The 13,579-nt window shown below is 43.5% G+C and overlaps 1 protein-coding gene across 11 annotated transcripts in view; it reads left to right on the top strand.

Annotated features, from left to right (window-relative positions):
• LDB2 (LIM domain binding 2) overlaps positions 1–13,321 on the top strand; it is a 382,561-nt gene extending 369,240 nt beyond the window's left edge. Inside the window, exons 6-9 of one of the 11 annotated variants that reach the window (XM_032633522.1) lie at positions 2,975–3,098; positions 6,151–6,299; positions 8,886–9,028; positions 11,946–12,076. In XM_032633522.1, the coding sequence (XP_032489413.1) occupies positions 2,975–3,098; positions 6,151–6,299; positions 8,886–8,990 (378 nt within the window). In that variant the 3' untranslated portion in view covers positions 8,991–9,028; positions 11,946–12,076. The other 10 variants (XM_032633523.1, XM_032633521.1, XM_032633520.1 and 7 more) reach the window with 10 other exon arrangements.
• The last annotated feature ends 258 nt before the right edge of the window (positions 13,322–13,579 follow it).

The following is a 13,579-nucleotide window of genomic DNA, read 5'->3' as shown; positions in this document are numbered from 1 at the left end:
AAGGGGAAGGGATAAATCCTGAGGATTAGCACCTGTAAAAAGTGTTGCCCAAAACCCCGAGAGGAAAGGCACCTGGGGAAAAAAGAAAGAGAAAATGAGCTCGTGAGTTCTCACAATAAACGCAACTCTCCTACTTCCTAGCATGTGAAATGCTGATAATCCTTTCTAGGTCCAAATAGGCCTGACACTTAGGAGAAAACTCAATAAATGCTTGTTGATTTAAAGTAATAGAAATGTGGTTTGTTTTGCAATCTGTGCTGTGCTTGCTAATATGTAATCATAATATCTGTTTGTTGAACTTATGTGTCAAGACGTATTATCTCAAATTTCCCAAACAATATACAAGATGGGTATAGTTTCACAGGTGAAACTGAGACCCAGCATTACTAAGTGGCTCATCCAAGGGTATGCATCTGGTGACAGACTCAAAATCTAGACCTAGATCTCCTGATTTCTAAGTCCATGTTTGTTCCACTCCATCCATGTATTTTATAGCCACTGTAAGTCAATTGCTCAAGAATGGGAATGGACAAAAAGGAAATGGTTTTAAAACCTTTACAACATTTTAAGTTAAAAGAAAAAGTTTTCCCAGTCTTTAGAATTTCTCTGAAAGCTTTTCTTACTGCCCTAGCTTAATAATAGATGCAAACATCTTCTGACCCTGTCTGAAGCTAGCAGTGGTTCTTCTTTGGTGGATAATCCATTCTTATCTCTATGTGTAGAGATGATTGTGGAATCCTTCACTCCATTTGGTATGAGTGACAGGGGAAGACTTGAGGTTGTCTGTAATTTGCACATACTTTGATTTCCAGTGTGGAGCTGTTCTTAGAGGAATACACACTTGCAGTCTTGGAATATGGACTTAATTGCATATAGTAACTCTCCCTCTTTCACAGGGTTTTCCTCATTAACATTTTAGGTTTCAAAAAGGACTCCAAAGTAAACAAGAAGATAGACAAGATTGAAGACCCATCATAACTAACCCAGATCTCATTACTTTACAGCCTGATACACTAGGGTCCAGTAGCTTTGTCTCTCTGGCTCCCATTGCACCTGTGTTGTTCAGGCTTTGAAATCTTAGTCTCTTCTTCCAAAGAAACTGCAGATGGAAGGAGATTACAGTTGGCCCTTAAATGGGGTTTGTGGTTCTGGCAAAGTTTAGATCATCGATAGGTAAAAAGGGCTGAGAAATTTTTCTAGATGAAGGCAATTTTGATTATCATGCCTAGACTTGAGAAGAGAGGAAGGACATGGAAAAGTGAGGTGGCCGGGGGTGGGGGGTAAGAAGAGAGGGGAATTTGAGCTGGAAACCCCTGGGGATTTGTGTATGTCTTGCTTCTATATTTGTCTCTTCTAAAGCCCAGCATATGCAGGGCAGTGGATCTCAATTTTGGGTAATATTTATCAGAATTAGATGGGAGAATGCTTTTTTAAAATACAGATTCAGGACCCCACCTCCAGACTCAGTGAAACAGAAAGGGCAGAGTCTGGAAGTCTGCATTTTTAATAATCAACTCTTCTGATTCTGATGGAAGTGTTCCTTAGACTTTGAGGAACATTGGCATAGAAAGTTCCTCCAGTCTTTCTAAGAATCACTCCTTCAATGCATCCATTCATTTGAGCCAAATCTAGGAACACAGAGATAAAAGGCATAGTCTCAGCATTCAAAGAGTTCAAAGTTGAGTGGAAAAGAGACTTGGAAGCCGATGGTTACAAAAAGTAAATGAGTAAGTTTGTAGGGCAGAAAGGGCTGTGTGCTCTGGGAGATCTGTAGAGTCATCCAACTCAGCCCGCACAGGGAGAGGTGCAGAGCCAGGGGAGAAAGGCCTAACAGAGGAAGGAACTTTGCCTTCAAGGCTGAGTGGGCATTAGCCAGGAAGAGGGAGAGCAAAGAATTCCAGGCAGAGGGAACCAGTGGACAATAAGGAATGTGGACTCTAGGGAAATACTCAGGTGAGAAATGGCAGAAGGGAAGGGAGTAGTGAAAACGATGGCCCCATGAACATGGGGATTGCACATCTGCCTTTCATAATAAAATGACGTTTTTCCACATGGGAAGGTGCATTGCCAATGTTAGTATAGCTGTAACTGAAACAGCAATGGATGCATTGTTCCTAGTCTTGGTCTTTGCCCTTTCAATGCAGCAGCATTCTGAAAAGCTTCCAAATGAGAAAGAATTCAGAGAAGTCCAAGGCAATCCTAACTGAATTTACTTTCTTATTTCATTCATTAATCTTTGTCATCAGAAGTCTTGGACCAAAGTAAAGCTGAAAGATCTAACTAAGGGAGAGAAGAAGGGCAACCGTGTGCAGAACCACAGAAAAAGCTCCCACACTGAGTGAAAGTTAGCATATGTTACTGACATTCTCATCTTTTGTAAAATACAAATGAGTATATGAATAAAAATAAAATAGTGTTCATCGTGGCCCTTTATAAGAATTAGGATCAAAAACTTACCTGTAGTTGCCACTTTCTTCTCCAAAGTTTAAAGGACGGCTTTCACTGCCACATAATCTACATAAACTAGCATTGTAACTCACAGTGTGTGGTTATACAAACAGGAACTACAGCAGAGACCAGAGTCGAAATCAGAGCACGCTGCGCTCCATGGAAGAGAGCTTTTTTCTTTAACCAGAGAGAATCATTTCAATTCAGAATAGAACCACATGTATCCACCCAACAGTCAGTACAGAATGTGTGGGGATGTGTGTGTGTGTGTGTGTGTGTGTGTGTGTGTTTGTGTGTATAAACCACACTCAGCCAAAATATGATATTATAGATGATGGTAAATTAAGTGGGCATTATCAAGTGTTGGTAATATTTCTTTTCCTCCAAACTTATACAGAGAAAATCAAAACCCGGGGTTGGGGGTGAAGTAACTTTAAACTTTCTTTTGGATTCCAGCTGTTAAAATTATTTATTGCAAATAATGTTATCAAGTAGTAAAACACCGATGTCTTTGAACTCCTTGCAGTTGTGTGTAATACTGGAGCCAATGCAGGAACTGATGTCCAGACATAAAACTTACAACCTCAGTCCACGAGACTGCCTGAAGACCTGCTTGTTTCAGAAGTGGCAGCGGATGGTGGCGCCGCCAGGTACGACTGCGTTCTTCACTCTCCATCTACGTGCTTTTTCTGAGGCTTCTTCTGGGGATGAAGGCGTGTGAAAAGGAAGTGATCATAAATGTATCAGCAAAGTAGTTTATAAGGGATATCCTGACTGTGATATTGGACCCAAAGACACTGACTTTGTGAAGGGCAAACATCCTTCTTAGATGTAGTGACCATCCTCGACAGTCTCCTCACTTGCTAGATTAGGACCTGAAACTCACAGAAGGAAATTGATTTATTTAACATTACCAAGAAAATATTGACAAAGCTGAAATCGGAACCCAGGTTTCCTGTCTTCCAGTCCAGTGGTTGTTCCACTGGACAAGACTGGTGGCTGCTCATGGCTTGCTGTGATTTTGTTTGTTCTTTGAAGAATGGTAGAAATTATGAAAAGAAAGGGAAGGAGGGAGGAAGAAGAAAGGAAGAATAGGAGGGAATAGAGGAGAGAAGGAAAGAAGGAAAGGAGGTAGGAAATAAATAAACATTTTTGGTCTATTTTTTTAAGGTATATAATATCAAAGAGTTCTCTGATCATGAAAAGAATACATAAAAGACTCCATTTCTCTCACTTCCCTAGAATGTAGTTTAGATACTATAGTCTCCTGCTGCGGTTCTGAAATTACTGCTTCCAGTCATCATTAATTGTCCTTCTATCTAGTACATTTTCACTCCCAGGCATGTGTTGAGCCTCACTGATCATAAAAGCAAAACGTATCCATTCGCTAAAAATTATTTTTATAAAGAGTAACTATTAACACGAGGCACATAGCCTTCTGAATCACAAAATATAATGGTCACCTTCTGCTGGTAATTGGCCAGGGGTTTTATGTAAAGTGAATATAGCAGATGTAACCAAGTACATACTTAGAAGGCTGAGAAAAATGAGCATTATTTTACGTAGAATAGTTGCATCCCCATCTTACAGGAATTATAGACATTTAGAACATTATTTTTCAAATGTGTTAAATGTGCGTAAATTGGCCTTATTTTCTTTCAGTACCAATAAGGCTTCAAAGGAAAAAATTTCGCTCACTAAATGTTTTGAACACCTATTTCGCAACATGTGCACATATAATTCATATATTATTCATTAATTCACTCATGAACTCAACAAGTATTTATTGAGCCCCTACTAGGTGCCAGGCACTGCCCTAGCCACTGTGGCTATAACACTACATGAAAATAGTCACAAATCGCAGCCCTCTCAGACCTTCCATTCTCTTACTGAATCCTCACGACAACCTTATGAGGTATTTCTTGCTATTCCCATTCGATATAATAGGCCTGAGATTTAAAGTAGTAACTTTCCAAAGTTAGCTGAAGCTAGTCAGTGGAGGCCCCTATGGCACAGTAAGTTTTTATGTCTTCAATTCGTGACTCTATTACCACAGCTACCTACTGCCAGTGGGAGTGATCCAGAGCATACCATTTAGGTGTATTTCCCCAAAATTCCATGAAAAAGTACGAATTGTTTTTTTAAAGCAGCCGATTTCAATTCAAGTCAAAGGAAGAAGATGCCTGTCAGGGAAAGATGGGTGTTTGCTTTACTTTAGAATGTACCTCTCAACTCTCCTCCAGCCATGAGCTGGAACAATTCTGTTTCCTGTTTCCATAACCTTCAGAATAAGCACCCATAACTCTCTATGGATAGGGATGTTAGGCCCTTTGATGAAACTCTTTAAACATTAGAGATAAAATATTTATGAAAGAAAATATGTTATATAAATAGAAACATAATCTCCTACTTCATCAAAAGTCAGAGATAACCTGATGGACTAAGTGGTCTTTGAAAGGACCTTCAAGGAGATCTTCCCCATTGTTCATCAGAAGCAGTATAGATGCCTCAAGAAAATGCTCCAAGGTTACCTCACTTAGTTCCAGTATGGTCCTGGCTTACCTTCTCTCCATCAGAGTTGGATCTAGAATAGGGTTAGCAAAAAGGATGCTCTTACATGCCATTTCCAATTCATTTAGTAACTGCCTGGAACAGGTTTCTGAAGATTTTTCATTCTCAAAGCAAAGATTATAATAGTACCTAGTTAATAGAGTTGCTGTGAATGTAAAATAATGACATAGAAAACATTAAAAATATGAAAATATTGAGTCATGCTCATAATACATAATAAATAAATAATATTCTTTTCACTACACATTTCCATGAGTCCCTATACTTCTATTAAGATGTTGCCTCATCCTTCAGGGCCAAAATATTTTTTTCCTATTTCTAAACAGACCTTTCTGGAAAAGGTCTAGCTTCTCTTCATTCATATGTTGGCTGTAGCATACTAAGATATTTTTTCCCCGGGAATTTTGAAATCAGTTGCATCTTTTAGACACCAGGATCCAAAGCATGGTTATTTCTACTGAGCTTGGGAATCCCTAAGTTCCACATCAATGGCTGATGGGATGGACACTTACTCTTCTTTGTATTGGGTTGGCCCAAAAGTTCGCTCGGGTTTTTCCATAAGATGTTACGGGAAAAACCCACACAAATTTTTTGGCCAATTTTTCAACATTTCAGCGTGCGAGAGCTGGGCTGCAATATGAGACTTAGCCAGTAGGTGCTGCTGTAACTCACTGGTTCACTTAATTGAGCTCGGCTCAATTCTCTCAACCCCTGGAGGTTCCCTAGGAGTCCCAGAGCCCTCCTTTTGTTATAAAAAGAGGGTAGACCACAAAAAAATGTTTTGCCCCCAATTCATAATGGTAATAATATTTTAAGTTCAAACGAAACTGCTTAGTGGTGTAACTCACCCTAAGACATATTAAGAGCTTCCAGACACACACAGTACATGACATCAGGAAGAACAATTAAATACAAATCACTTTATCAAGATACTAAAGAAAAGAGTTTCAGTCATTGTGTGCTACAAATAAATCAGCAGCTTTCTTCTTTTAGGTTTCATCAAGTTAAAAGAAGTGGAAAAAATATCAACAGTCCTACTTTTGAACTTACAAAAAACGGCTTCCCTGGAGGGCCCGTATTCTGGTGCTCACCCTGGCACTGACCCTCCTTCCATGTTTCATGTTGCAGCAGAGCCCACAAGGCAACCGACAACGAAACGGAGAAAAAGAAAAAATTCCACCAGCAGCACCTCCAACAGCGGCGCTGGGAACACCGCCAACAGCACGGGCAGCAAGAAGAAGGCACCAGCCGCCAACCTGAGTCTGTCCAGTCAGGTACCTGTAAGTCTCGCTTTCCTTTTAGGCTGAAATCCTGCCTTTGCCTGTCATCTCCCCGAGTCCAGGGGCCCTACGGCAAAGTCTCTTTTAGCTGCAATGACCTTCTGGGCCGGTTGGGGGGGCGGGGGAGGGGAAGGCAGGGACACGGGGTGGGAGGGGGGGAGGAGCTCTGTCCTGGAAACCTTCCCCGACAAACTGGGACTTAGAAAGGAATATGGAGAGTCTGTGCTGCAGTGGGACCGGAATGAAAAAGCCTTCAGAGTCGTAGACAGGAGATATGTCACTTAAGGTTTAATTAAAATATCACTTAGCAGGGTGCTGGTGGCATATAAGGGACTCTCAGCTCCATCACGGGGACCCTGTGCTCCCCTGGAAACTAGCTCCTGGCACTAAGGCTCCAGATTGTCCTTCGACTGCCCCCCGACCCCCCCAGACATGGGCATCCCCTCTTATTTTAAGACCCAGGTGATTAACTCAAGGCCACTACAAATGCAGCTCAGTGGATTTCGCTTTCCCATTTCATTAGCTTAGGGGGAGGCTCAGCCCCTGGTTTGGTCTCAACTCTCTCGACCTCTTGACCCCTTTCTTTCATTTCTGGGTCTTGACAAAGGAAATGGGCCACTCAGAAGGGGGCTTCTTTGAACTCCAAAACTGACAGCTGAGGGCGTCCCCACAGAGGGTAAACTGGGCGGGAACTTTCTTCACCTCCCATGTTTTCTTCCTCCATTTGCTCCCTCCTGCCTGATTCCTTCCTGACTCTGACTTCCTCATCCCAGTACTAGACCACTTACCACTTTTAAATTCTCACGTGTCTTTAAGCATTTCTTGCCCCTTCTCCCCACCACGATGGCTTGTGGGTTTTCCTTCTCCGCTGCCCTTGTCACATCACCCTCACCAGGCTTTTGACTATCCTTCAAATCCTGGGATTTTCGTGGTGCTTCATAGGTACCCTCTAGATACTGTGTCTTCAAAAATGCGCCCTTTCTTGTAACTTCTCTCAAGCGGTGCAATTTTACCTTTTCCCTCTTTCTCACTCTTTTCCCTCTCTTGGTCTGTGGGCCTCACCCTCTGCTTCTGATCCTGCACCATCTCTCTCCATGTGAGAGCGGACCTTCATTTCCAGGGGATTCTCCACTTACTTCTAATTGTGTCTTTCAAATCTGTCCCCCACCCACTCTCTCCCATTTTCCATTGGTCAGTTCTCTGGCTAAAACCAACCCCATCAGTACCTGAGAATTACCTGGCCTCTCCTCCTGTCCTCCACAGACAGAGGACACGGTTGTCATCCCTGTTGCATTAGAAAGAAAAGGTCATGAGAAAGTGGCCAGCCTGTGGGACAGGTGCCATTTTCATTTTAAGACTGGTAGGGATTGTAGTTCTTAAAAAGTACCAGAGTTAACTCTGTTTTTTGAACTGAGTTTTCACCCCAGAAGAGTCAGGAGAAAAAAAAAATCAAAGGAGAAAAACAGAGTCTTTTTATTAAGGTGCCAGTAAGTTATACCCACTCCTGGTTAAATGGGAAAATGCATAGAAAAAAATGACCAGGCGTAAATAAATCAACCCCAAAAGTGCACACAAGCAGCCCATTTATTCATCTAATTCTGGGGTTTTAGAAACTAACGTTTGTTAGTTTCCACGAACAAATGAAAGTACATTCCAGAGATTTCTGGAAATTTGACATAGCTACTTAAAGGCTGCAAGAATTCAGATTGGTTCAACAAGTGTTCTCTGAGCTCCTACTATGTGCCCCACACTATACCAGGTGTTGGTAATAGCAAGATTTAAAAGAAACAAAACCAAAAAAAGACCCACCTAAAGCTCTGTCATTGAAGAGCTCATTGTCTAATAAAGCGATAAAGAGGTTTCCTCTCTCCTGCCAGCTCAGACTCCTGGTTTCAGCTCACAGGGTACAATATTGAGAAAGATTCTGAGGCCTGGACTGGGTCTGGTGGGCCATCCATTAGTGATGTCTGCCATGGGTATAGAATAGCAGCATACACATCCATGTATTTTGACATACCTGGCCTAGTCGGAATCATTTCAATTTTTTTTAAAGAGCACCTAACTTTTTCTATTCCATTATGCTCTTGTCCTCCCAACCTGCAATTGCATTTTGGTGGAAGATACCTGTGTCAAGAGGGTTTTTAATCAGTCGAGACCCTTTGGACAAGAACAAGGCGCCGTTAGAAAGTGCGAGTAGAATTTCAGCACTATCCCCGCCATGCAAACAAGGATGTTTTCCTTAAGTAAAACTTAGAGATGGCTGAGAGAAACAGGGAAGTCATCCGGGTTAAGAAAATGTGTAAATTTCTGTATGTCCTCCAGCTGAATGGACGTCAAATGTATAAGCACTGGCTGGCTTGTAGGGACCACATTATTTAACCCTGTCTCCTGAATGACCAGCACCCCTTTCCTGTTTAAATAGAAATGCAACCTGCAGGCCTTAGCTGCCTTGTCCGAAGGCACGTACAGATCGGGTGTGCTACCACGACCACGGCTGTGGTCCGCACAGCTGCCACGGCAGCAACATGTGTGTCTGGCGAGGGTTAGGGTTTAATCCTTGGATTCTGCTTCTCACTCCATGAGCAGGGGCTAGGAGCGATCCCGAACTGCAGCCTCAACCCTGGGAGGGATGGAGACCTGTGTCATTCAACAGCAGTGACCCCTTCTGGCCAATTTAAGGAGAAGCATTGAGGGGCCCTGAAAGGAGTCACTTCCAGTCCTCCTCAGAGGTTGGTGGTCCTTGCACGGGGGATTAGTGAGAAGATGTGACACGGGCAAGAGCTGGTGGCACCTCCAGGCCCCTGGCGAGGAGCGGAGGTCTGCTTCCTGGGGAGTCGAGACCATATGGGTTACTCTCAGATGGACCAATATCGCCTCCTGTGGGACACACGAGACAGCAGGGACGGGAAGGAAATGCATCTCTCACTACCAATGTTGAATGTTGGGGGGGGACTTTTAAAGATGTGGGGCGTGTGGGGAAAACGGTGCCAACATCCCGTAGTCAGGGGGAGCCCAGAATGTATGTTATGTCTCCACTCATCTTGTGTGAGGATAACAAACCAAGCCCTCCTGAGCCGAGAACCCCTATCCTAGCCCAGAGATTTAGAAGAGCCAGGTAGAGCGGTGTTCGTAACTATGTAAGTGGCCTCAGGTATCTACGTGCATATGAAGTCCTTAGCACACATCTCTTTTGTAACTTGCCATCTGTTAATCACTCACGCATGCACACATGCGTGCACACACACACACGCACACGCATGACTATGCATCTGGCTAAGGATACGTTTTATAATCAGTAAGGCAAATGTGACATCTCTCTGAAATTTAGCATGCTCCAAAATATCCATGCCTGGGCACCTTTTCCAGCCATTCCTGGAACCAAGATATACCAAACATATTACGAGCCCGTATAAGCCCCATTTGAAGTGATGTAAATCACTATTTTCACAGTACTTTTCTGGAATGACTGTTATTTTCTGATACAATGAAGGCATCTGACGTGTTGAGAACGCCTCTGCTAATATCACGCTTAAATTGGCTTCTTCTGTTTCCAAATTATGCTTAACCTCCCATTCTCCCAGCCTCTCTCGATGACCTTGGACTCACAGTACTAATGCAGACCCATGTGTCGCTTCTAACATTCTTCTCCTGCCCCGTGACACGTCACGCATGTGTTTCCCCAGCCCTGCAAAGTGTGCTACACACAGGTCATTTGGTGGAATTAACCCTCATGTCGTCCTCCACCCCATCTTAACCTGGTCTTCCCGCCTGCCTTTGTTCCTGATCGTAAGCGCGGTCCCCTAACTGCCCACAACGAAGTAACACTTTTTTATCCCCAACACCCCAATGGGTCAGGTGGAGGCCACATTCCATTTAAAATCCTGTCAGCATTCTTGCCACTCGGAGTCTGTGTCTATTTTGTATCTCACTTTAAGAGTCCTCACGAGTCTCTTACATGTCAGTGTCACGTCTGGCTCTTCGTGGCATCGTAAGTACATTCTTGGAAACACACAACTGAATATCCTGCCAGTACCTCGATTTCTGAGTCTTCCCAGGTCATATTTTAGGCATTTGCTTCATCTGGGGCATTTCTCTTTAAGATCACTGTTATCAATTCACAAGAGTGATTAGTCTGAAAACACAGTGTGAAACCTATTGATAATCTCCCCTCTAATTCGAGGAGAATCGATCAATCAAACAAACAAGGTTTTCCATTCCAAAACAAATCAGGTGGTCACTAAGGGATTTGTTCAACTGGCACCTTCGAAATTCTAGAAGGACCCTGGCGGGGCCGCTGGACCCTCTCCTGACCACAGGCAGTATTCCACTGATATACTGCTCCAGGAAAGCCTCTCTTGCCCCAGTGAAAAGAATGTCTACCCAGCTGTCAAGGCAAATTAGCCTCCCTATCAGAAAATGCATACTTACGTCCCCAAAGGCATATGGCCAGCCCTGATTTTCCAGCCTCAGTGGAGGCTGATGGCAGTCGGGCACTCTTAAGTAGAATATTGCTCAGAGCCCGCCCAGCAGGATCCACCTGACAGGTGTCCTGTCCCATGCCCATGTCGCCCATCAACCCCATAGGATCCCCTTGAGACAGAGAGGCCAGAGCTGTGCCCTGTGTATGCGTCCTTCTCCCCTGTCCCCGTGCTTCTGCAGCGGTGGCCTCCACAGAGCTCCCAGCTACAGTAGGTGGCTTCCTTGTTTGCATGGAAGGACAATTTGTACTTAAAGGAGTGATTAGATGGATTCTTCTTGCATGCTTCCATTTCTGATGACTACTGGCTTCATCATTGTAATTACAATTAGTGCTCCTCAACTTCCTTTTATGGCACCAGCTGGACAGACTGGCTCTCTTTACTGCCCAGATTGGTGGTGGGGTTGCCTGTGTGGGGATAGGTGACAGGCACCATGGAATAACAGATGGTAAATTCAGGGCTTGTTGGCAATCAGCAGGTTTTTGCTAATGACTTAATTAGCTATGCAAATTGTCAAATCATTGTGAACATTGTTTTTATCGAAAACTTTACCTAAATTAATTACCATAATTAAGTAGCAGAATGTCAAGGATATCGGCTGCATAAAAGGGCCTGGCTGAGTAGAGAAAAGAGAGATCTGTCTTCAATTAAAATGTATACCGTCCTTGGGACAGAGAAAATGCCGTTTGGAATGAGTTGCATGACTGTTGCAGAACTGCATCCTCCCCGTGTTGGCTGCTAGTTTCCAAAGCCATCCAGAGGCCCTAAATAAAAGTGGTGGATTTTTGGAGGTCTTGCAAAGCACCCAGCAGAAGGTTCCACATCCCTCTCAAGAGTCCCCAGTGTCGGCAAGTTGAAAAGCGTGGATTTTTTTAATTTTGAAAAATCCATTTTTTTATTTCTGCAGATTGCTAGCATTGCTCGTTCTCCGGTGTCAGGCTGCGCACTAAGGACATAAACTCGCGTGGTTGTTACACATCAGGAGGCGATGTTTATTTCCTGTAGAAAAATCCAATATGCGTCTTGGCCCCCCGACATTGAGACTTGACCCCGGTGTACAGGACACGAGTGTGTCTGTCCTAGATCCCCCAGCGCCTCCCACTAGTGTTTTAAGCTGAGCTTCTCTCTCCCAAGGTTTCCCTGTAATAATGTCAGCTGCTGTTCACAGGATGTGATGGTGGTAGGAGAGCCAACTCTGATGGGAGGTGAGTTTGGGGACGAGGACGAAAGGCTAATCACTAGATTAGAAAACACGCAGTATGATGCAGCCAACGGCATGGACGACGAGGAAGACTTCACCAGTTCACCCGCCCTGGGGAACAGCAGCCCATGGAACAGTAAACCTCCTGCCACTCAAGAGACCAAATCAGAAAACCCCCCACCCCAAGCTTCCCAGTAAGATTGACCAGCTCCAGAATCCACTGTCAATAGCCACCGTGGGTTACACTCACTATTTCAGATCCTTACTCACAGGAGAGGAAGGAGGAGACATTAAAACTTTTCCAAGCAAACACCGATTTCTAAACCACAGTGATCTGAGCTTCTCTCTTTCTTTTTTTTAATTGAGAGGATCATTCCCAGTAAACTTCCATGACCCCTCCCTGGAGGCCTTCACAGGTAACATAGATACTGGCACTGATCGTAATTAAAGTAAGAGCAAACGCTAGCGCTTCTCCTGGCTCGGTTTTAACCACGTTTGTTAATTTCATTCCACCCCCCCCCCCCCCCCCCCCCCCGCCCCCCGCCCCACCCAACCATCCAACAAAGGCCATATTGTCAATAAACCCTCAGTGCTCAGGATCTCATTCTATGCCGAACCCAACTACAGATAGACTTTTTAATATTGTAAAATATTTTCTGCTTTTTGACTTGCATCTGAGAGTTTCTTGTTTCAGTAAAAAAAGAAAAGAAAAAAAATCCACTTTTGGAAAGTAATTTAAATGTACCTTTATTTTTTTTTTTTCCCCTTCACCTTTTCTTTCATTGGGTAACAGCTAAGAGGGCCCAGCAGGGTAGTTTATGGCCGAGCTAATGTCAATTGGTCCTCGAGCCTGAGTTGGTTCAATCGAGCCCGAGTGCTGAAACAAGAAACGTCTTTTTGTCATCAAAGACACCAAGGCAGATTTTTATGTAAAGAAAGGCACTTGGCCCCCTGAGAATGTATGCGTCTGTAAAATTTCTGTTGATCCAAATATTTTCAAGCCATGTAATCCATTAATTTTGTGGGCAGTTTAATAAATCTGAAACTCTTTTGTGTTTTTTTTGTTGTTGTTGTATCTGAGTTGACTGTTGTTTCTTTTCACAGTATATTTCCTGTATAATATTTTGTAAAGCCCTAACCTAGTTCTTTTATGGGGACTTTTCTTTGGGAGCAATTCCAGTGTATTTATGTGAAACTTTATAAAAGAACTAATTTTTCCATTTGCATATTAATATGTTCCTCTATACATGTAAAGACACAGTGGCTCCGTGTGTTATAAAACAGCTGTATTTTATGTATGCTTTACTGATAAGTGTGCCAATAATAAACTGTTAACGACCAAAGCAAGTGAGTCTGGGTGTTTGTGAGCCCGGCAGAGAAATCTGCCCACAATGATGAGAAATATTGAGCTTGGATTTACGGCCCAAGCTCCAGATGGAATGGAATTGTGAAAACTGCACCATCTTTCAAAGGTATGGTTTCTTTCCCCGCTCACTGCAGTTTACTTGGGCAGACACGGGGGTGCCTTCCACGTGTCAGGCACTGTGCTGGCTGAGGACACAAGGATGGGAAAGGAAGGGTTGGCCTGGCTTCCTGGCCAA

Source organism: Phocoena sinus, chromosome 5, assembly GCF_008692025.1.
Source record: "Phocoena sinus isolate mPhoSin1 chromosome 5, mPhoSin1.pri, whole genome shotgun sequence".
NCBI lineage: Eukaryota > Metazoa > Chordata > Mammalia > Artiodactyla > Phocoenidae > Phocoena > Phocoena sinus.
Note: the sequence above shows the minus strand (reverse complement) of the source record. Positions and strands in the feature narration are given on the sequence as shown.